This window comes from Caretta caretta, chromosome 10 (assembly GCF_965140235.1).
Source record: "Caretta caretta isolate rCarCar2 chromosome 10, rCarCar1.hap1, whole genome shotgun sequence".
Lineage (NCBI taxonomy): Eukaryota > Metazoa > Chordata > Testudines > Cheloniidae > Caretta > Caretta caretta.
Window position 1 is genome coordinate 7,852,955 of NC_134215.1, and position 23,418 is coordinate 7,876,372.

At 47.0% G+C, this 23,418-nt stretch overlaps 1 protein-coding gene across 4 annotated transcripts in view; it reads left to right on the plus strand.

Annotated features, from left to right (window-relative positions):
- The first annotated feature begins 1,236 nt into the window (after window positions 1–1,236).
- The window catches only part of PEMT (phosphatidylethanolamine N-methyltransferase), a 90,402-nt gene continuing 68,220 nt past the window's right edge, over window positions 1,237–23,418 (plus strand). Inside the window, exons 1-3 of one of the 4 annotated variants that reach the window (XM_048866630.2) lie at window positions 1,237–1,476; window positions 6,859–6,920; window positions 8,187–8,294. In XM_048866630.2, the coding sequence (XP_048722587.1) occupies window positions 6,888–6,920; window positions 8,187–8,294 (141 nt within the window). In that variant the 5' untranslated portion in view covers window positions 1,237–1,476; window positions 6,859–6,887. Of the gene's footprint in view, window positions 1,477–2,312; window positions 2,395–3,647; window positions 3,806–6,858; window positions 6,921–8,186; window positions 8,295–23,418 lie in introns of those variants that run through there. The other 3 variants (XM_048866629.2, XM_075117579.1, XM_075117578.1) reach the window with 3 other exon arrangements.

Sequence of the window (23,418 nt, forward strand, 5' to 3'; positions counted from 1 at the left end):
GCTGCCCTCTGTCCCTAGGGGCCCTGGATGTATGAGGTTGGAGCATGGAGTCCCTGGGTATAGAAGGCAGCTCCAGGAGCCGAGCCCAGCTCCCCACTGTCTCAGCTGGGCTCTGCACAGTGCAAGGATCCACTTGCAGGTGTCCGGCTCTGTGCTGTGCCATTTAGCTATGTCTGCAAATTTGGAATTTTGCGGGGCTTCCCCCCCCGCTGCTCTACAGCCCTGGATGTTTGTCTGGCTTCCCTTGCACCCGAGCTCCAGCCCTTTTGTGGTGGCTTCCCACTCCTGCAGCCTTGGCTCCCTTCAACCCTAGCTTTTCTGCCTGGACTTTCCCCAGCACATGCAGGAACGTCATGTAAAAATACAACTCTTACACAAATCAAAGCTCTTCGGTGCCTTGTTAGGTGCAAGGAAACTGGCATGGCACCACCTATAACAGGTTCCCCCCACCGCAGCCTAAGGATAGTGAGGGGGCTTGGAGCGAGGTTTGTGCTGCTCTGTTGAGAGATGGATAGGACCCTGCTCCTCTCACTGTGCATGGGGTCTTGCAAAACATAACTCCGGCCCTGCCTATAAAACCACCAGATCAGGCCCCGGCCGCACCCTGGGAGGGGCCGAGAACCAACCACAGCAACCCTTGAAATCAATACCAGAGGAGAGGGGTGGTCCCCTCACAGGATCAACCGTCTTGTGTTGCGGAAGGGCGCCAATCAGGATCGGCCCCGTTGGACTAGGGGCCACGCAGGCACGGTCCCCGTCCTGAGCTGACACTGATAAAGAGGGATGAAAGCCCCGGCTTGGCTGTAGACTTTGGGAAGGACCTATCGATCTGCCCCCTCCTCCCTGGCACTGGTCGTGACCGCCACGCCACTGGACGACTGCCTAACCCCAGGGCGAAGTCCAGCGCAGCCTTGCCTTGCCAGAGCCCCACCAAACCCCTTCGGCCGGCAGAAGGTGGCACCCCACTAAAAAAGGTCAGTGATTCCCAACTTAATTTCCATCCCGCCCTGGCCTGACTCCCTGGGGACAGTGGCTCCAACCCAGGGGAGAATGGGCTCGAGCTCAGCTGCCCTGGAACATGCTGCTCTGAGCCTGGAGGCTTTTGCGGAGCACTCAGCCGCCCTGCGTCCTCTGGGCCTTGTAGTTCTCTGCACAGAAGCCGCTGGGAAGCCTGGGTGGAGGAAACTACACTTCCCAGAATGCCCTGGCAGGGTTTAAAGTGATAACCAGGAAGCAGGGCTGGGTGCTTGCTGGGGGGGAAGGGCTGTCACAGCTGATCAGGGGGTGAGGGCGTCCAGAGGTTCCACTGAATGCCCCTCACCCCCAGCCTGGGCATGGCTTGTGTCCACACAGGTTATAAAAGGCTCAGGGCCTGGTCAGTTTAGGAGATAAGCTGAACTTTGAATGCTGGCAGGTGGTGCTTTGCCATCCCACTTGGACTGCTGTGGAGGACTGAGTAATTTGGATTATAGCAAGGTATTGGTTGCAAATTTTGCTGTTCATTTGTGCAGTGGTTTTGTGTGTGTGGTGGGGGAAGCACGAGGCGTGCTTTCATTCGCTAGGATTTAAATCTAGGGCTTAGAGAGCAGCTAATGGTGTGCATTAACTAGCTTCCCTGGTCTGTAACATTGACACACACACCCAGGGGTGGGGTCAGGCAGTTAGTTTGTCAGTGGATTTCAGTTTGTACTTCCTGATTTAGGGATAAATAGGTAAAATCGGGCAGTTCTGTGTGAGGCAGCAGTGTTAACTAGACTGTTTTGCACAACAGAATCTGACTGTAGGAATCATAGTTATGACCTGACACTAACATACAAAAATATTGTCATCCATCAGCGTTCTTATGTTCTGTGCAGAGCTGCACTGATAAATATCTTCTCCTCCCCCTCTTCCCCCTGCCTGTTGTTCCTTTGAAATTGGTGCAGGGCTTGGGACCAGCTCGGCTTTAGTGGGAGGCGGTGGAGGGAAAGGGCCTTTATCTGTCATTAGCTGCTGCTTTGGGGTTATGTTGACCTCACATCATTTGCTTTTGCTATCAGTGCTCTGGCAGTTACAACTAAGCCATTAATAGCCAAGGTATTTTTTGTCTCTTTCAGAAGTCTTTCTGAAGAGTTTAATAACAATTTGTATGGAAGCACTGCTCTTAGTCCCTCACCTCACCCCACTCCCGTGTTATTGCAAATGTCAGTGGTTTAGGAGGAGTGAACATTCCTAAAATGATCTGACCACATTTTGGCAGAGTATTGTGTCTTGTGTTTACATTGTAATTCTTGCAGCTGCTTTGCTCCGTATTGAGACTCAAAGCAGGGAGGAGGGGAAGGTTGTTTTCTCAGCTGTTATAGGCCATCCTCCTGCTTGTGAGCTGCTGAGCACTCTCCAGTCCTGCTGACTTCGGTGAGTGTTATTTGGGGCTCTCGGTAGTTGGAACCCCGTATTGCTGCAGATGGGCATGCTGTAACATGGATTGTTGTAAAGATGAGCAAAAATGTGAAAGCAGGAGCGCTGTGTCACACAAACCATATGTTACTTCATCAAACTATGCTGAAAACAAACCAGTGTGCGTCTGGTGAATGCTACGCTCCAGCTTTAGGAAACTGTGTGTCTGCTTTCATGTTTATTTGTGTTGGAAGAAATCTCCAGGGTATATTTAGTTCTTCCCTGTGCATAGATATATCTGTGAGTAGTTGTGGTATTTTCATTGCCTACAAAGCTAGTGACATACTATTTCACCCTTTATTTCAGTGACCTTTAGGGTGCTAGTTTCAATATTTACCTGGATATATTCGGTCAGACGAAGCCCTCGTGTAAAGCAGGTGGAATTCCCTTAACTTCAGTGGAGGTACATCCATCTATTCCAGGGCTCAGTGTGGTCCACTGTTTATATTTTAGGTACTATTGTCTTATAAATGACTTAGACGGTCGAGCCCAATGGGAGTAGAATCAGAGTCCGAGCAAGGCCGCTTTAGATGGGCATTGAGAATCCACTCCATTTAGCGTACCTGGTTTTTCCAGCACTCCTATAACTGAAGTGTGACTCCCAGCATAATGTTTACAAAAAATTATCCAGTGGCTTGGCTGAGGAGCAACTGGGGAAAGCTGTTACTTATCTGTGTAATTACTAAACGAAATAAAGAATAGCACGTGTGCAAAAATGTGATCCTCTTCCCCTATCCTTTCTATGATATTTGCCTTTTTAAATTGTAAATTCATCAAGGCAGGGACCATGTCTACCTCTAGGGCCATGATCCTACAATGGATGGACTGCTGAGTCTATGGCAGCCTCACTGACATCAATGCAGTGACCCATTACAAGAGTGCCCCCGCTCTTTGTACAGTGCATGGTCTGATGCTGGATCAGGGCCTGTGTCTGTACAGCGCCTAACACAGCAGGGCCCTGGTCTTGATCCAGGCCTTTGGGCAGAGCCATAGTATAATCTAGGCCCTGTTTCAACTCTTCTATCCCCCTTTTTTAGAGCGCCCCTTTGCAAATCCTGCAGTGTCTGATTTCTGTTGCTATCTTTGGGAGGAAAGTGAACAGCCCTTTTGCTGACATGAGTCTTTCTTGTCTTACACATACAGTTACTTAGTGACTGATGTGGTGCCGAGTTCAGATTGTGCTGCGTTTGTTTTAATTTCATAACAGTACAAACCCCTTGGAGAGACACCATCCTAATGACTTGAAATTAGACGAAGGTTTCTAACCATCAGAGGAGTGAAGTTCTGGAATAGCCTTCCAAGGGACGCAGTGGGGGCGAAAGACCTATCTGGCTTCAAGATTAAGCTTGATAAGTTTATGGAGGAGAAGGTATGATGGGGTAACATGATTTTGGCAATTAATTGATCTTTAACTATTCATGGTAAATAGGCCCAATGGCCTGTGATGGAATGTTAGAAGGAGAGGGATCTGAGTTACTACAGAGAATTCTTTCCTGAGGATCTGGCTCGTGAATCTTGCCCACATGCTCAGGGTTCAGCTGATTGCCATATTTGGGGTCGAGAAGGAATTTTCCTCCAGGGCAGATTGGAAGAGGCCCTGGGGTTTTTTGCCTTCCTCTGCAGCATGGGGCATGGGTCACTTGCTGGAGGATTCTCTGCTCCTTGAAGTCTTTGAACCATGATTTGAGGACTTCAGTAGCTCAGACATAGGTCAGAGGTTTATTGCAGGAGTGGGTGAGTGAGATTCTGTGGCCTGCATTGTGCAGGAGGTCAGACTAGATGATCATAATGGTCCCTTCTGACCTTAATATCTATGAGTCTGTGAATGAGTTCCCCCCCTTGGCCTGCGAAAGCACAACCAAATCTGTTTCATGTTGGCGGCAGTGAATTTGATGGGTTCTGGAGGAGAAAAGAAATTGAGCCTCCTATTAATGATGTTACTGACAATGAGTTAATAGGTCAACAAGCCAGGATGTTGCTTGTCAGGTACTGACGGGGTGCTCAGTGCTATATGAAATGGGGGGGAGAGGAAGTCCCTGTCCTTGTCCCTCAGGGCTTAGAATTTAAATTAGGTACAGACCATACAGTCCGGACATGTTGTGCACTGGATTATTAGAAGACGGACCATTGGTTAATGCTGAGAATCCTTGTCTTTTAAGGAGACACTTGACTGAAAGGAGGACTGGTCTAGCCTTGTGTCCACAAGTCAAGGACCGCCACAAGGTCAGCCAGCAGGGATCACAGTAATCTAGGGTTGCCAACTTGGTAATATTTAAAAACCGGACACTCCCGCAGGAGTGCTAGAACCTCCCCTGCCCTGCCTTTTCCCCCTGAGGACCCACCCTTGCCCCACCTCAAGGCCCTACCCCTGTCTGCCCCCATCACTCCCTGCTTTTCCCTTCCCACCTGCTCTGCCCGGGTCAGGAGGGACTTGCCTGTGGAACCAGGTCTGGGAGCTGCAGCCACCTGATGAAGGTAGGAGGCGGCCCTGGCTGAGTAGGGGCTGGTGAAGGTGATGACCTGGCGCCTCCCCCCCATCAGTAACCGGGCTTTGGGTGTCCGGTCCCCTTTTTGACTGGACTTTTAGGTGCAAAACTGGCACCTGGCCACCGTACGGTAATCGGTAGAGCTAGGATTGATAGGAAAGGGTCCGGGTCCGAGTCAGGCTCGGGTTGGAGACCGGAGGTGTGGAATCCTAGCAAGCTAGACCTCTTCATGGTTACCCAGACAACTTCCTGGGGCTGGCCTCCAGAGTTAAATAGAGAACATGGGCCAATCAGAAGGCCAGAGGGTGCTGTTGCTCTGATCCTTTGGGCAGCACTTCCTGGGGTGCCTAACTTCCACAGTGCTCCTTGGGTGTGGCTCTGCATGGCCTCCAGCGGCGATGCGGGAACGCCAGTTGTCCCAGGCTCTGCAGGTTCTGGTCCTATGGATCCAACCTTTTTGGGGGCAGCAAGGAGGCTTGGAGAGGAGTGGTAGATGGTGGCTGACATGGAGTGCAGCTTGCTGGTAGGAGTTAGGAGGAAGGAAGACGTGTCGGCAGTAATGGAGCAGGCCTGGTGCCTGGAATGTGACCATGAGATGTTGGAACATGGCGTGAAAGGCGAGGCCTAGCTGGTATAGGGGAGAGGAATATGGCTGTGCGACCAGGGAGAGGAAGATGGGTTTACTCGCAGCATTTTGTAGAGGCTGGGGGTGTGGAGGGAGAAATTAGAGGCACAGAAGCCTGGCAGATGGTGTGAGTCAAGGCACAATAGAAGGGTTGCAGTGGGAATGGAGAATAGGGGATGGATATTAGATAGGTCTTGGTATCCAGTATAGGCCTGAGCCTACGTTGGGAGTTCTGTCTGGGCAAGGAAGGGCAGGATCAGGCCTTGTGTGAGCTATTCCTGTAGCTTTGGGTGACCAGATGTCCTGATTTTATAGGGACAGTCCTGATATTCGGGGCTTTGTCTTATATAGGCACTTGTTACCCCCACCCCATGTCGATTTTTCACATTTGATATCTGGTCACCCTACTGTAGCTCCTTCCAAGCACTGTAATTTTCAGAAACATTCTGTAAGTGAACCCTTGCGGCCTCCTTCTGGATTCAGTAATTCCCCATTTGTCCGTGATTGTAAAGCATCTGAAAGACGCCCTTTGAAATAGCTTGTGTAATTCTAGCTTTAAAGCGAAAAGCATGGACAGGTTGCTGCTGAAAGAGCACAATGCGGGAATGGATTCCCGAGGTTTGAGAGAATTCAGTTCTCTGCAGCCCTTTAGCCTTGCAAAAACGGGGTTGAGCTGTAAATAAATTGCATCTGATCTAATGTCCCAGCTCTTCCCAAATCGCACTGCAATTCTAGATAATTCAGAGGACCCACGAGGCGGTTGGGAGTGCAAGTGAGCTCCTTTCTCTGTGTGTGCAAGATGAAGCTATTTCATGCTTAGTGCACTGGGTACCCTTCAGGGAAGAGGCCTCTTGCAGTCAGTCATTGCTCTCTTTTAAATATTGGTATTACTTGCACGGTGGGATCTGAGATGTGGGCTCTGAGAATCAGACTGCAGTTGGAGCTCCCATCTAGTCTTTGTGTGGCCCCTCCTTCACCATAGTATCTGAGTGCCTCACCAACAGAGTGGTTCAAAAAGTGAAAACCTTTGACGGCTTGAAGTGGTCTTAGCTTCAGAACTGTTTGAAACAGACCCATTTTGCGGGGTTTTTTTTTTTTTTGTTCTGAACTGTTTTTCAAAGTGGTTTGCAGAATGTTTTGGTTTTGCTAACCCCCAAATTGAGCTGTTTTCAATTAAAAAAAAATCGGGGAGGGGGAATAAAGGTAGGAAGAGTTTTTACAGAAAAATTGACAATATCGACAATTTTCTTTTTCAAAAAAGACCTCCCCCCCCCTTTTTTTTTTTTGGATGAAAAATGTCTTGCTCAAAAGATCCTGATCCGCTTCATTTGCAAACATGGATGAATTTATTCTCCAGACACCTGAAGAGGCAGGTAGGTATAATTCCCACTTCACAGAAGGAAAACCTGAGGGCTGGAGTTGGGGTAGTAACTACCAGGTCACACAGGAAATCTGTGGCAGAACTGGGAACTGAGCCCAAATCCCTGGAGTCTCAGTCCAGCTTTAACCACAAAATCACCTTTCCTCCCTGGTAGTGAGCTGAGGCACTAGGAAATACCATGCCCTTTTATTTAACTCCGAAACATATATTTGGATTTCCTGCACGACACACCCTTGTGGTGCCTACCCAAATACCAACCCTCCCCCTTAAACACGTTTAGTTGTGTCTGAATCACAGATGAGAAATCTACAGTGGGGAGGGATAGCTCAGTGGTTTGAGTATTGGCTTGCTAAACCCAGGGTTGTTAGTTCAATCCTTGAGGGGGCCATTTAGGGATCTGGGGCAAAAATTGGAGATCGGCCCTGCTTTGAGCCTGAGCCTCCTGAGGTCCCTTCCAACCTGATATTCTATGATGCTATGACAGGATGGAAGTGGTTGACGCCCTTGTCTCTGAGCGCTTGCAACTTCTACTGGTCTGGCTCTCAGAAGCACTCAGTAATCCAGTCAGGGGCAGGAGGCTCAGTATTAGGGTCACACGCGGTCCATATTTAGTACCTAGCATCCTAACGCCACAAAGCACTTTGCATACCTTTCCAACATCCCTTGGGGGCAGCAAAAGGATTCGTCCACCAATGCCACTGAAGCCAGTTCTGGGGTTACACATGGCACAGTAATGCTTCGCCACAGTTTAGGACAGGAAGTGAAGAAGAATACGATATCCAGCTGACGCTCAGGAGGGAATCTAGAATGCGACGTCAGAGTCCCGATTTCAGCAGGACACTGGCGATAATGGGTCCCTTTTACCTAAATAAATCAAGCTGTGGGTTCTTCATGATTTCAACTTTATCTCTTTTGTTGGTGCTTCTAGCAGCACAGCATCCTTTAGTGCCCCCAGCCTCCCGGAGGTGTCTTCTACTGATCTATACATTTCCTTCAATGTCCATTGGAGGTCTCCAGTCCAAGTACTGACCCACTGCAACCCTGCTTAGCTTGTGGGAGCTCACGGGACCAGAACGCACAGCGATAGGACTACAGACATTTATATGGCAGGAATATACTGCAGTAGACTCAGTTGCTGGAAGAATCTGATTTACCCTTCCCATGGGCCTGTATTCAGCCTTCTAAAAGACGCAGTCTAGAAGATAGCTCGTGACCATGCGAGACGGATGCCCCTGCTGACTTTGTTCCTTTTCCGCAGGTTGATTCCTCAGCCATGACACTGCTGCTCGGCTATGTCAAAATGACCGATTCCACCTTCGCTGCTGCTGTCCTTTGCATTGCTTTTAACCCGCTTTTCTGGAATGTGGTAAGTGTGCTATCCAATGTTCCCTCTAACTTTTCCCAGGCACGTGTGGGATGAATTTTGTGATGTGCACCAATATGGAGGTCATGTGTGGAGGGGGTAAAGCCGAGGGGTTCGGAATGTGGGAGGGGGCTCCAGGCTGGGACAGAGGGTTGGGGTATGAGTGGGGGGTGAGGACTCTGGCTGGGGGTGTGGGCTCTGGTGAGGGGGGGGAGGATGAGGAGTTTGTGGTATAGGGTGCCCTGGGGCTGCAGCGAGGAGAGAGGACTCCCCCCAGCCCTCTCTCGCCGCAGCAGCACCCGGGGACAGGTGCCTCTCCCTGCCGCGGCAGCTCCACGCCTGGGGAAGAGGTGCTTCTCCCGCTGTGGTCCTTGATAGGCTGCTGCACAGCTTAGAGGGAACTTAGGTGCTATCCATTCCCAGGCCGATAGATATTAACTTGGTTGTTCATTTTGGATGCCATCTGGGGCAGTGACCGTGTTTGGCCTGGTTTCCCGACTGGTCTTTTAGTCTCTGATTCCACCTGGCAGTTGGCTTCTTTTTCCCCCTTAGTAGAAGCCTGGAGGATTTTCAGCCCCCCGACTTTCTTTTTCTCCCTTAAGGGTGTGTTTAGTGCTCTGGGAACGTGGGAGGGCTGCGATGGGATGGGGTGGACTCTGTGATGCAAGTTGAGTGCTTTCTCCCTGAGAGTTTGATTCTGCCCAGTGCAGATGTGGAAAGTTGGGCTTAGAAACACGCAATTAATCAGGGGTGAATAAAGCGGAGACTTGCCTGCCGAGCGCAGCCTTCCAGTTCAGGAGCGGTCTGGGCCTGATTCAGTAAAAAGAGCACTGCTGTGAGATTACTCCTGCCTAGGGGCATCAGCGAGACCCAGGAAAGGGAGTGCTTAGCTTGATGCCTTATTTTAGCACAACGAGGATCACGTTTAAGCTTCTGCTGCCTCCGACTCGCCCACCCCGTGCCCCTAACCTGCTCCCTTGAACTCCGTGAATAAGGGAGAATGGCTTGAAACTTACTACCTGTCAGGCTGGAGGTTGCTATCCTTACATGGGCCTGTGTGTTGCTTCTGCTTGCACTTGTGCTACAGCCTTACACCCCCTGTAGCAAGTGGCAGGATCTAGGTCTCGCTGTCTGCCCACCTGGCTCTGCTGCAGGTGGCTTAGGCCATGGCATACACTTCTTCTCCACAGGAGGCCCAACAGAGGAGGAAATGCAGGAAGGATTTATCTTCATTTTGTTCTTGTTACTTCAGAAATGCTTCCTCTCCTAAGCCTGCCGGAGCTAGGTTGTGTCTCTGTTACATTGGTGTGCAACTGGAGAATAACTCCCTGACTTTGGCCCAGCCACTCCAGATTTATGGTCTGCAAAACAGAGAACAGAATGTGGCGCCTTTGACGAAGTGAAATTAACGTCATTGACTGCCATGGAATTTGGAAGCCCAGGGACCGTGTTCTGTTTGCAGCTGCTATGATCCTTTAGCAATTGCGTTTCCTGCTGAATTACTGTGAAAAGGGCTACTTAGGAAGTTGGCACGATCCCTCTTTAGAAAAAGATTAGCACTACTTCTAATACCTTGAGATGCAGATTTGCCATAATGCCTTACAACTCGGAAGTATCTGGCATCTCCTTTTGTCCCTGTTTATTGTACACTGGCTCTATACAAAGAAGACACAGTCCCTGTCTTGAGTTCCTTAAATCAAAGGCCCTGTTCCGTTATTCCTTAAAACTCCTGAATTAACTTCAGTGGGATGGCTCACATTAGGAAGGTCTGCAGGATTGGGCCCTGGATCAGATGCAGACCGTACAGTAGAGGTAGGTAAAAGACACACTGGCCGGAGGATCAGTCGGGAGGTGGTGAAGATCAAGGCTTTTGCAGCAGAGCGTTTTCCGAGGGAAATGAAGGGAAGGAAGGCTGCTCACTGCTGAGGAGTGGGAGGCAGTGCCAAGTGTAAAGACAACCCAGAAGGTGTGAAGATGAGAAGGATGGAGAGGGGAGTTAGGAGTGGGGCTTGGGAGGTGCATAGCAGGAGGTGAGCAAGAGGAAATGATAAACATTATTCAATCCTTCATACAGCACCTATCACCATGGCAGCCAGGCACTAATAGTTACAAATATAAAAACATAAACTGCATTAGCCACCCAGGATGATTTGTTAGATAAGTCACCTGCTGCTGCTGCCAAAAATATGTTGACAATCAAGTCATGGGGCATTAAAGAAACAAAAACAATCAATGAAAGGCTAAACCAAGTAAACACGCTTTCTGTCATCTCCTGAAGTCCAGCAAATCGTTTTTTGCATAGGCCACAACTCAGTGCTTATGGATCCTGGGCATGGCTGAATGCATGAAACCAACATTGGTAGCTGCTGTCGTGTTATGCCCGGTGGGACCCGCGGTGTGATAAGCACTGTCCATCCCAGGATCATAAAGCTCTTAATAGGCATTAATCAATTTTAATTTCACAACACCCTTATCAGATAGGGAGGTATTATTAATATCCCTCATTTAGAAGGTCACAGGGCAAGTCTGCGCAGAGTAGGGACTAGAACCCATGTCTGACTATAAGCCATGTGCCTTGACTACTCTTTCTCCCTGGGTACATCTAGGGGCAAATCCTCAGCTAATACAAATTATTGTAGCTCCATCGAAGTCAGTGGAGGATGCTTCTGTCATGGAAGCATTAATGGAAATTAGACTCAAAGTGGAATTTTGGCCCAAGGTTTTCAAACGTGACCAGTGATTTTTAGGTGCCCTGATTTTTGGATGCCCAACTTGAGCTGCCCTAAAGGAGCCTTATTTTCAGCATGAAGTTCCCTAATTTTTCAGGTCACTCATTAAAGAGTCTAGTTGTGTCTGTACCTCTAAAAGGAAGATGCCAGGTGAATTCCTTATTGGAATCATTATTTAGCATAACTCCCCCCCCACCCCAAATTCAGACGCTGGTCTGTTCGGAAAACATGAACTCTAGGGGAAAACCTCATTTAAAAAGGAGGGAAAAATGCTCCATGCTCTTGTTTTGTTTCTGAGTTTGCGGGCTAGGGTTCCTGAGGGTTTGGATTTCTGACTCTTGGAATGTTTGTGAATGCCTTGAGGGATGGCTAAAGGACTAACCCAGTTTTGTATCACCAGCTTGTCTGCTCTTAAAGAAGAGAGAGAGGAGATGTACCAGCAGAAACTTCAAAGTGCTTTTTCTGGGTCCGTTCTAACAATTGAAGCACTTTGTCTTCACCAGTAGGTGGCACTGCAGGCAAAATGTGGAGAGTCTCTTTCTGGTGGCAGGGGGAGGGCTGAGGATGGAGCCATCAAAAGGAGCCAGACATAGGTTTGTGTTTATCATTTTTAAAGTGGCATTGGGTATTTCTTCGGGTGCAGGGGATCTGATGGGACTGTTACTATCTACCGCGCTGCTGCAGATGGCCAGCTGATTTACGCTTCTCTGCTCGCTGCTAATGCTGCTCTGGAATGTATCATGAGGGATTGCAGGTTTCGAATCCAGCTCTGGGGGGTCCCCAAGTGGTACCCAGACTATCACCGCTAACCGACGGCTCTCTGGCACCAGCAGGGAAGGGGGCTAGCAGAACTCTGGCCCATCAGAGGCTCCAGCCCCACCAATTGGCCCAGATGCGCTAATTAAGCCAGATAGAGGCACAGGAAGTTGTCTGAGCAGCTGAGCGGACTCTGGATCTGCTGCTATACTGGCCCCTGACTCCTGGCTCTGGTTTGACCCTGCTACTGTTCCCTGACTCCTGTTTGACCTTTGGCATTGCTGTCTGACTCAGCACTGCCCTCTGGTTCCTGACTCTGGCTTGACCCTTGGCATGGCTGTCTAACTCCAGTCCTGACCCTCAGTGTGACTCCTTCCTGACCCTGATTTTGGCTCAACCTTTGGCATGACTCCCGACCCCGACCGCAGCCCTGACTCTTGGCATCAGCCTGACCCTAGCTCGGGTTCTGACTCTGACTTTGTTTCCTGGGTTCCAACCCTGTTCCGTCCGCTAGGCCTGACTGCCCACGCTCCAGTCTCTACATATATCCATGTACTTTCACCTCGCCAAGCACTACATACTCAGTGTTGCCATGAGATGGGGTTTAAGTATTGTGCTTGCTTATTTCTGGGCAATAATATCCAGTAACTAATGCTCCTGTGAGTTATCACAGTGTATTCTGTCTGGGAACATGACCTGTCTGAGGGTTTTCTGTAGTAGTTGTTGCTATGATAACTGAATGCTTAGGCTGAGATTTTCAATGGAAGCCTAAGGCACCCAACTCCTACTGACTTCCAGGGGGACTTGGGCCACTAGCTTCCTTAGGCTGCTTTGAAAATCCTAGCCTGGGACGATAGTGCTCAAAAGACTTGCCTGGCAAGTTTAGGAGCACTTTGGACTCAATTCAGGCCTGCTATAAGTGGGCGCAGTGCTATTGGCTTCAATGGAGTTGCAACTAATGGCTCCACTTCTGGATTCGCCTTTGTGTCGTCTTAGATTTAGTAAAACAAATAGGCTTAGAAATGGAACCTGATTCCCATTTTTTTTGTCTTGCTGTAGTACCCAGGTGCCCTAGTAATGCACCAGGCCCCATTGTGCTTGGCACTATAAAAATACAGAATAAGAAGAGGGTCCCTGCCCCAAAGAGCTTCCAATCTAAGTGTTTGACAAGGGCCAACAGCTGGATACTGTCTCTGCCTTTGCCCTTCCCAGCCCCCTTTCTTTGTATCCTCCCCTGCCAGACTTGTCTTTGTCTTCTTCCATGCTGCCAGTCTCCCCTTCATGCACCAAACCACCTGCCTTTCTTCCTCATTCCTTCCCGAAGGCCACTCCTGCAAAGCCTGTCAATAATGATCTCTTTGATTTCTTTACCAGCACCCAATGTACTATGTGTCTGAATTGTTTTGTCTGTGTCTGCACTAGATTGCAAGATCCTTGATGCAAGGCCTGTTTTTCTGTACAGTGCCAAGTACGCAGTCTGCGCTCCGTAAATGACGGGATGCTGGCCAAAGGGCTGCTTGCGTGTTAAAATACGGACTGTGTGGTTAGAAGGTGATTTAGCAATTGGGTGCTCCAATTTATTTTGCCTGTCTCACTGAACTTCTTCCTGTGCAATTTCTTGCAGTGGTTGACCTGGGTTTTCCATCGTTGCTTTGCACTGTGTTAGAATAAAGACTTAGGATGCCATCCTGGCCCCACTGCGATCAATGGCAAAAGTCCCACTGACTTTAGTGGGCACAGAATTTCATCCTTGGGCTTGATACTTAGTCCTTCTGTATTTGGGCTGCGTGTACTTTCATGACAGCAACCAGACGGCAGCTGGCCACCTTCTTTCTGTTCTAAAACCAGGTGTGTTTGATATGTATTTGTTCCTATAAGCACAAGTCTGTGTAAATACAAGGGTTATTTCTTCAGATCGAGATCGATGTGCAAATGAAGCAAGAATTTGTGTGTGTGAAAGAGAGAACACACCTCTAACACAGAATCCCATATAACTCATAGGGACAAATCTGCTCTTGGCGTATCTCCACTGGCAGTCGAAGATACACTTAAGGATGCATTTGGCCCATATTGTCTAGCCTTTCAGCATCCACAGCTGCTTCTCCCTCTTCTGGTAGCCAGATGGATGAAAACTTAAAAAGCCATCCCAATTAAAAGCCAACTCTGCCCAACAGGTGGCCACAGAGTTATGTTGCTCTTGGACATGTTCTTGCAGTGATTTTCCCCCCCCGCCCCATCCATCACCTCCGGTTTACCGCCTGCTGCTGACCATTATGAAATAAGCTGTTATGTGCTGTGATTCCCTGAGTCAGAATCCAAGAGAAGAATGGGAAGGAAATATGGGACACGCTGGAGCTTCTGCTTCATATAACTGACTTCCTTGTGCATTTTTTTGGGGGGAGGCAGTGATGGTATCCAATGGTTTAGTACATGGGACTGGAAATTAGTACATGGGAGGTGATACGACCTAGGTTTTGGAAAGTGACTAGTCATTTTGGGTGCCTGACTTGAGACACCTTAAAAAGTCCCTATTGTCAGAGGGGTGGTTGCTCAGTGTTTTGTGAAAATCAAGCCCCTTTAATGTGTCTTGAATTGGGCACCCAGAACCAATAGTCAACTTGGAAAATTGTGGCCATGTCTAGTCCCACCTTGAGCAAGTCTCTCAAAAGTCACAGACTGGGATTTTCAAAGGGGCCAAAGGAAGTTAGATGCCCAAATCCCATTGAAATGCACTGGAACTCGAGTACCTAACCCCCTTGGGCTACTTTGAAAATCCCCACTTCCTCTGTTTTGTAAAATTAGGGATAATAATGTTCACCCATCTTTAGGAAAGTGCTTTGAGATCCTCTTATGAAAGCTGCTACGCAACTGTGATTATTATGTGCTTGAGCATGTAGAGATTGTCAAATCTAATAAGGGTGTGAAAGATACATTTGTGGGCCAATAGAGTGGTGAGGAATTTCTTTATTGGGGGAAATTCGATGATGGAGTCTCAAATGCATGCTGACATCTGCTTTTACATGACCCAGCGTAAGATCTGATACATTTTGTCATTCTTTGTGCTGGGAGAGAATTGCATAATCATCGTCCTCAGCCTTTCAAAGCAGGCAGTGATAACTGTCTTCATCTCCTACGACTCATGGCAGGACCAAAGATGTTCAAAGAAAAGTTACGGGTGATTTTTATCTGTGTGGCTAGTCAAACCATAGTGGATTTGTGGTACTTTCTACCTGATCGGGCAATGTAGGTTCAGACAGTGCTGCATAATGCTTGTTGCAGGTATGTGACAACTATCATCTTGGCTAACTCATAACAAAACACCCCAGGATCTCGATTGTCAGGACTGTAACATTCTTTGTCTGTGCCAGCACACCTGTTTAGCAGCTAAATTTAGAGTTTCAGCATCTATGCGCCGGCTCTGATACATACAACAGGCACTAAAATCTGGGTCAGATATCCTACTGTATTCAGTGTCACAGTTGGGAGACTTTGTCCTCTTGAGACAAAGCAGTGCCTGTTGTCTGAATACAATTGGCGGAGGGGGAGAGTGTTTCTCTTTGGTATTATTTTCTTTCCTCTGTACATTAAGTAATTTTGTTTTTGTTTTAATCCTCTAGAAACCATGCAGCGTCCGTTAAGGTGACCAGATGTCCTGATTTTATAGGGACAGTCCCGATTTTTGTTTCTTTTTCTTATATAGGCTCCTATTACCTCCCACCCCGGTCCTGATTTTTCACATTTGCTGTCTGGTCACCTTAGCATCCGTTGTTAAATACATCGAATGGCTCGGATTTTTACAGATGTGTATGAGAGGAGGGATGGCTGGATGGTCAAGGTGCTAGCTGGGACTTAGGAGACCAGGGTTCAGTTTTCTGTACTGCCGCAGGTTATGTCTACACTACAAGTGCTTCGGCTGCAACTAGGCTGCTGTAGTGTGGACATTCACAACAGTGACCGAAGGGGTTTTCTGTCACCATCCCCTCAAAAACTAGCATCAGTACTGGGCCTTAGCTTGGCTTAACTTAACTCTTTCACACCCCTAAGCAATGTAGCTAGGTCGACCTACATTTTAGGCATAGGCAAATGTGACCTTGGGCAAATGTTGCTTTAGCTGTGTTGGTCTCAGGTTATTAAAGAGTCAAGGTGGTCAAGGTACACTAGTATCTTTTACTGGACCAACTTCTGTTGGTGAGAGAGAGAAGCTTTCAAGCTACACGGAATTCATTCACCTCACCCACCTTGTGTCTCTAGTGACCTTGGGCGAGTCAATTAGAGTATGTCTACACTGCAGCTGGGAGCGTGTTTCCTAGCACAGGTAGATAGACCTGCATGCTATTTTTAGCATGCAGGTCTATGTGGCCTGGACGGCAGCTCATGCTAGCCACCCATGTACATAACCAGGGAGTACGTGTGATTGCACTCAGGCAGCTAGCCCCATCTGCCACTGCTGCCCTTTTGAGTATGCTGGTGCCTATCTGTCTCCCTGCCCTGGGAAGCACGTTCCCAGCTGCAAAGTAGACGAACCCTAATTAACTTGTTTGCTGTCTGGTAGGGCAGTGAGCTGAATCCTGGTTTTCTAGGTCCCAGATTAGCACCCTAACCACGAGTACCATCCTGTCTATCCTACCATTATAAAAATCTGGGCCATTAGAAGCAGTTAACAAAAGATGGTGCAAGTTTTTCTACAGGATTCTATTATTATTATTATTATTATTTATTATTATTATTTTTTAAAGAAAATGCTAAGGTAATTAGAAGCATGCCCAGAAGAAAGGAAACCATGAAAGGAAGGAGAAACCCCTTTCATTTTGCAATGGAAACGTGTATCATTTTATGGTCTAGAATCCTGTGGCACCAGCTGAAAGTCTGATTCTGTCCATTTACATATTTAAGATTTAGAAGCCTGTGGGGGAACATTTACAAAGCAAGTCTGAGAGGTCCACTTTCATTGGCACCCAGGGAAGAGATGCACACTGTACTTTGGGGGTCTCCGGAGGTGTCTAAGGGTCTGAGACATCCCTGTCCTTACAACAACTTTATAGTGTATTTAAAGAGCAGCATACTGTATCATCCCCCTGACTGTTAATGATGGCGCATATTTTGAATGGACCAGTTGTGTAAGAGCTTCTTTGGTACAGGATAAAAGATGGCTTGAAGTACAATAAGTGCTCTTTCCCGTCCAGTCGCCACAAGCTGCTGGTTTTTCAGATTTCATCTTCCGATTCGTAGGCATTTTGTATTCGGCTGTGAGCCTTATGTGCTGCCAGTCACTGGCTCCGTCATTTGCTTAGCAGAAGTTCTAGAATCTCTGATCCCACTTGGTTGGGAAATGGGTGGTTTCCTCTTTGGAAGAGAAATGCGTGGACCCAAACTCAGGCTATTCTCGCTTAATCTGCTTTTGATTTACGAACGGATGTACACACCACCCATGCTGATTTGCAGAACGGCTGCAGCTCCCATTGGAGTCTGACAATTCTGCTGTGCTTCAGATCTGGCTGGCAGCTCCATTACCGCTTTGAGGGAGGGGGCTGACGCAGCAAAAGTAGCCACCACGGTCACACCGTTGTAGCCTCACAGGTAGAACTGGGGCAAAAGCACTCTGTGATTATGTCTCCAGCCAGACTATAGCTTTTCTGTGCCTTAATTCTGAGACTCCTGAATGCTTCGGCTCATTGGTTTGAGATACTAGCCGCCCGGCAGCTTTTATTCCTGTCTTTTGCTATTTTAATGCAGACTCCTACTATTGGACCAGATTCAGACTGGGTTTGAGAGGCAGCAGGTCCGCTGAAGTCAATGGAATTAAACCTGCCTACACTAAGAGGCAGAATTTGGCTCAGTGGGCTCTTCTTAATAAATTGGGAGGCAGGGTGGTCTAGTTTGTTAGCGTAGGGGACTGACCCCATTGAAATCAATGCAGGCTAAAGTCAGTGGCAAAATGGGGCCAGCATTTCACCCCAGGAATCTTGATTTCTGTTCCTAGTCTGTGCAAGCGACTTGCTGTGTGACCTTCAGCAACCACTTTGCTGCTCTGTGCTGCTTGTGTAAAATGTGAGTAATGACACTGAATGATACAGTGCTTTGAGAGCTGTGTAAGTGTGGAGTGTGCTGACGATGCATTTACTTCTTAAACTTCTGTTGCTAAGGCATGAATTACTTTGATAACACAAGCACTAGACAGTTGCCCAATAGTCTTTTCTCATGCTTCCCTTTAGCTGGTGGGCCTCCTGCCGTTCCTGAGGCATCTCCCTGATTTTACTCTTTCCCCGATTAGGTCTTTCATAGCAGGAGGAATGGACTGGCCTTGTTTTGGAGCTAGCCTGTCATTTCTAAAATTGGTCAGCAGGGGGCGCCGAAGCAACAAGATTCCCCCCGCCCCCTCCCATTTTGATCTCATAACAAGGTCTGGGTAGAAAAAAATCCTATGTACTGAAATTTATCCTCATTGATGACCCCTGAAGGATGTTTATTACCAAGTTCTTGAGCTTAGTGGAAAAGAGATAACAAAATATACTTGTCTCTACCTTTCTCCGTCTCCTTTTTAGTAATCATTGTTTCACTTACGAAATAGTTAGTTTTAAGATGACACTCGACAAAAGTATAGTGTATTCATGTTATAGTGTGTGTGAAATAGCTGTTTAGTGCTTAGATGCCAATATGGCTCCTGGACATCTGCCATTTGGCTCATGGCTACTTATAAGTCACTTTCTGAGCGTGCCATGCAGTCGGATACTATGGTGATCGGGACCATGGAAGTACTAGAGAGAGGATGCGGAAAAAAACTCTTAAATTGACGTCTCCAGGTTTCTTTAGACTTACGATACAACACTCCTTCCTTTCCAGAACAAGTTTGTTTGTTAGGTCGGTTGTGTCATATGCCTGCTTCCCAAGGATGAGCTTCTGATCTGACTGGTATTTTGTGGGCATGGGTTTGCCTATGAGCTGAAGGAGGGGAAGGAACTGGCAAGCAGGGCCAGAAATCCCTCTAGAGAGGTTGGACTAGATACTCTTTCCATTCCCTGCAAAGCCAGTGTTGTACTACTTCTCACAAGCCGTCACTCTTGCTTTGCGCACGGGGTTGTGAATTTCACTCACAATGCATTGCTAGCCCGGTGCCATGTGAAGTATCAGGAATTCAGACTGATCAGGAAAAAATACTAAAGACCCAGTCAGCAAATGTATGATATAAGCTTTCTCACTTTCCAAGTGTGGTGTCCCTTCCCCCAGAATGAGGCACAGCTCCCATATGTGGGTGGGGTCTTTTTTCCCCTCTAGTCATGAAGCCTAAGATCAGATCCACCATGTAACTGTGTTGACTCTGTGCCATAAAAGGACAGAAGTGTTTTTAGAAACAGGAAAGTTCCTCTGGCCCAAGTGCTGCTCCTCTTCAAATGATCCTTTAGTGCTACCTTCCTGGTCTTTCCCTGCCCTTTTTCAGAAGTAAATGTATGCATCCCTTGAACTAATCTGTGCTCTTTGCTTTGGTCACCTTCTCCAGCAACTGTGAGGTGAATTCTGCCTTTGATGCACAAACATTAAAGGGTTGGAAAAGATGCCTTGTAGTGAAAGACTCAAGGAACTCAATCGATTTAGGTTATCAAAGAGAAGGGAAAGGTCATGGTCTCCTAGCACCTGCATGGGGAATGGAAATTTGTTAATTGGCTCTTCAGTCTAGCAGAGCCAGGTATAACAATATCCACTGGCCAGGAGTTGAAGTTAAAAGAAATTCAGACAGGAAATCAGGTGCAGCCTTTTAGTGGTGAGAATAATTCACCATTGGACCAACTTACCAAGGACTGGGTGGTGAATTCCCTGAATTAAAACCAGTTAGAACAGGATGGAGAGAAGTCCTATGGCCTGTATTATACAGAAGGGCTGAGAAGTTGATCACAATGATCCCTTCTGGCTTTATAATCTATGAATACATGGCTCCTATTCCAAAAAGGATGTGACTGCTGTTTGGAAGGCAGGTTCTTTGCCTTCATAGGTTAAATTAGGAGATATGTGGAGGAACATCAAAGAAAGCTAGAGAAGCAGAAGAGATGGGTAAATGCTTCACCCTACATTTGGGTATAAATACACCTAAGGTTTGTCCTGTTTTTTGCATTGATCATCCTGTGTTCAAGTTCTGCCTGCATTTGCTACTTACTCTTGGCTTGCTATGGCCTGATTCTTATCTATGCTGGGGAAACTATTTATGGGGGCAGGAAACTGAGTTTCTTCCCAGTTATTCTGGTGGGCTGAAGATTCCTTGTCCTTGCAGAAAAGGACCCCATGGAGTCTTGATGCCTGCCAGGGCAACACCGCATCTAGAAGCCAAATTACCATGTGGTCTTCAGCAGCAGACAGTAAATCTACAAAATTCAGAACCGGATTTTAAACAGACAAAGTCTTTGGGAGGATGGGATGTGGGGGGGTTGACTTCAGATCTGCAGTTCCCAATGTATCTGTTAAATTCAGGTCTGGCTTTGGATTTCAAATAGCCCTAGAGTTGGGATCGAGGGTTTGGGTTCAGACCCATCTTTGATAATAAAGATGCTCTATCTTAATGTCCGACTATAATGGGGAGAAAATTGTAACATACTCAGAATATATCTAACATAGGAAGAGTACATTTCTCTCCCATTTCCATTATGAACGTCACACAATAGATGTCCCTGAAAGGGGGCAGAAGTAGGTTAATGCTTGTTCAGATTGCTTTGGGCCTAACACGGCCACTTGTATTCAAAATGGGCTTACTGCACCTTCCCCAAATTAGATTGCACTCTGAACTGTGAGCTGTTCCTAGTAAGTGACCTTTCTGAGGTGTGTTTTTTGTTGTTTTTTGGTTGCTGTTTTTTGGAATGACAGTATGGGCAGTCATTTAACTCTCAAGGCTGGCAAATTAAATGGAACTAATATTGTTCCAAAACTTTCTCAGGCGTTTCCCAGAGGTGGAATTGCTCAGAAGGTAAAGCGAGCAAATCACATGTGCCGCAATAGGCGACAGCATAGACAGGAAGCTTGGACACTGGCATGGATGCTGTGATCTCGTTGAAGGATCCAGGAATTCCTAATCATTAGCAAGCAAGGGTTTGTGCCATGAATTGCTGACTTGGTAAATAGTACGCGCTCCAGAATAGTGTACCAGGTGGCTCTTTAATATTTACTGAACCAATAGCCCATAACAACTCGGGGTGAGCCACTAAAGGGTTTCATGCCAGGAACTGGTTGGGAACGCTTGGTTTCACAAAAAGTTGATTTCTTCGTGTGTTCATTTCCCCTTAAATAGCTTGTCTTTTGGAGGAGTTGTGGCCTTGTATGTCAAGGTCTAGCTACATAGGCAGCCCTTTATGTGAACTTCTGACATACTGTTTGTTGCTGGTGTGTCTGTAGAAGTGCACTAATGCTACTAAAACTCCAGGTTCTGCTTAATGACATCGGTTTACCGGACCCATTACAGAAATACAGTGGCTTTTCATTTGAAATCATGGATACAGCCAATGACATTTTAAACCGTACCACACTCTGCGATGAGATAAGTTTGGAGGTACACAGATAATGAAATCAGAGTATTGAGTGAGAGGGTCTGATTCTTCCTTCATTTACATTAACATAAATCTATGGACTTCACTGGGGGCTCTGTGAAATCAGCGGTGTTACGCCAGTTTTATACTAGTATAACCAAAAGCAGAATCTACTTGAATCTTGTCCTCCAAGTTTGACGCTTCTAGCCACAATAGTTTTCTGTGCATAATGAGTCAACTACATATGTTTGTCAACTCAGCATTTCTTTATAACGTGCCCACCCTGAGTTTGTCCATTGACTGTGCTCTATCGGCTTTGTGTAGGGTAGTAAATTATGGTGTGAATCCTTGCGAAAATCGTTCCACATGTGAAGCTCTCCTATCCATTTGCCAGACATGTTTCTCAGATAAAAATGTGTGAAGACAAAGGCCGTTTCTTGTATAACACTCTTAAACTTCATACAAGGGATTTATGTACATTGCTTCCCTTAGCGTGAAACACCCAGGCTGTAAAATGAGAATAAACTCCTATGCAAGAAGATCATTATTTCTATTAAAGACTCTAATAGTTTTTTATTTTTGGTTATATCTTTTGCATTGAGCATACACCTATAAGTGCATGCAGACTAAAACTGGTGTCTGCTATAAATATTCCAGTGATCAAAATATACCTGTTTCTTTATCCCAGTCACTGCTTTTCCAATCTACTTTATGTATTTAGCTCTTTGGATTCTTTCTTGCAGTTGTCTAAAAAGCAATTCTACCCCCGAATATCACTCACATTGCACTGTCTCCATTGGAGTACAGTACTGATTCCATTACTATGAACCATTATGAAAAAAGTAAGGCAAGTCCAATTATTTCTGCAGTCTCTTTGAAAAAGAAGCTTTAAAAAAAAAAAGACCTTTTTCTGAGCTAGTCTCCTGCTTGTTATGTTATGGAGTTTGAACATCTCATCCCCAAGGACAGAAGAACAGAATGCTGCACTCCCTGTATTAGATAAAGATCAAATTGTCCTTATCTATTGTTGGCCTTTCAGATGACAGCAAAATCATAAACATTCTTGTCCTCAAAGATCCATGGGAAATGTTCCAAAGTGTAAGTTACCATGGAACATGGAACATGATATTTTGAACGGTGGTTGTACATAGAGAGAATCAGAAGCCCTCTAGCCGAATTTTGTGCTCAGTCGAGTGAAGCCAATGCAATAAGTACTCTTTTCAAATTAACTCTCACTGCTTTGTGAAGGGGTATTGGATTTCTCTCTGGTTTTGTACTCTGAGGGTTTTTTTCCCCTTTTCCCCTTAACACCCTTTGGGAGAGCTTACGCCAAGTACAAAGTGTCCATAAGGGTGGACTTATGAGCTCTCATTTGCAATGCAGAGTAGTAGTCCGCAGACTGAAACGAACGGTGGCGTAAAATAATTCATTGTTTCCCTTTGAATTTGTTTTTAATCTGATTATTTTGCCCTATTGAAATGTAGGCACAGGATTCTAAACATTGGTTTTTCCCCTCGTTCTTTCTGCTAGACGTATGCTGCAAATTAAGGCTGTAGTCAGCAAAGGGCTGCACTTCCATAGCTACTGATTGCAGAGGCTCCTGAGGATAGCACCCAAGGAGATGAATGCTGATTTAGCTCCCTGCCTCAAGGAGACTTGATGGCAAGTGTGATTCTCCCCCCAGCCCTTCTTCAGCAGAACGGTGTGACTTGCTGCACATGGGGCCACACTTTGCATATGCTCACAGGCCGATAAGGTACCCCATTCGTCGCTGGGTATGTCCCTTTTATCGTCCTGACCAGGACTTCGGAACCGTCAAAGAAAAGACTGCTCCCTGATCATCCATACCATGTTTTACACTGAGTCCAGTGCATGCTGGGGCAGGAGTTTAGTGCTGTGTGGATACACTAAGCCCTTCACAGCCCTTGCGCTTTCTCTAATTGTGTCACTGCAGGCACCTCCACGCTACCAGTGATGTCCGTCTGGATGCCCCATTCGTCTGTTTCTCTGACAGCTGCCTGCATGCTGCCTTCAGTTACTCTCCGGAGTGTTAAATTCCTTTCCCTATCCTCATTCTCCAGGCCACATTCTGGTTCCTCCTAAAGACCCAAGTTCCACTCCTTCCGCCCCGCTCCCCGC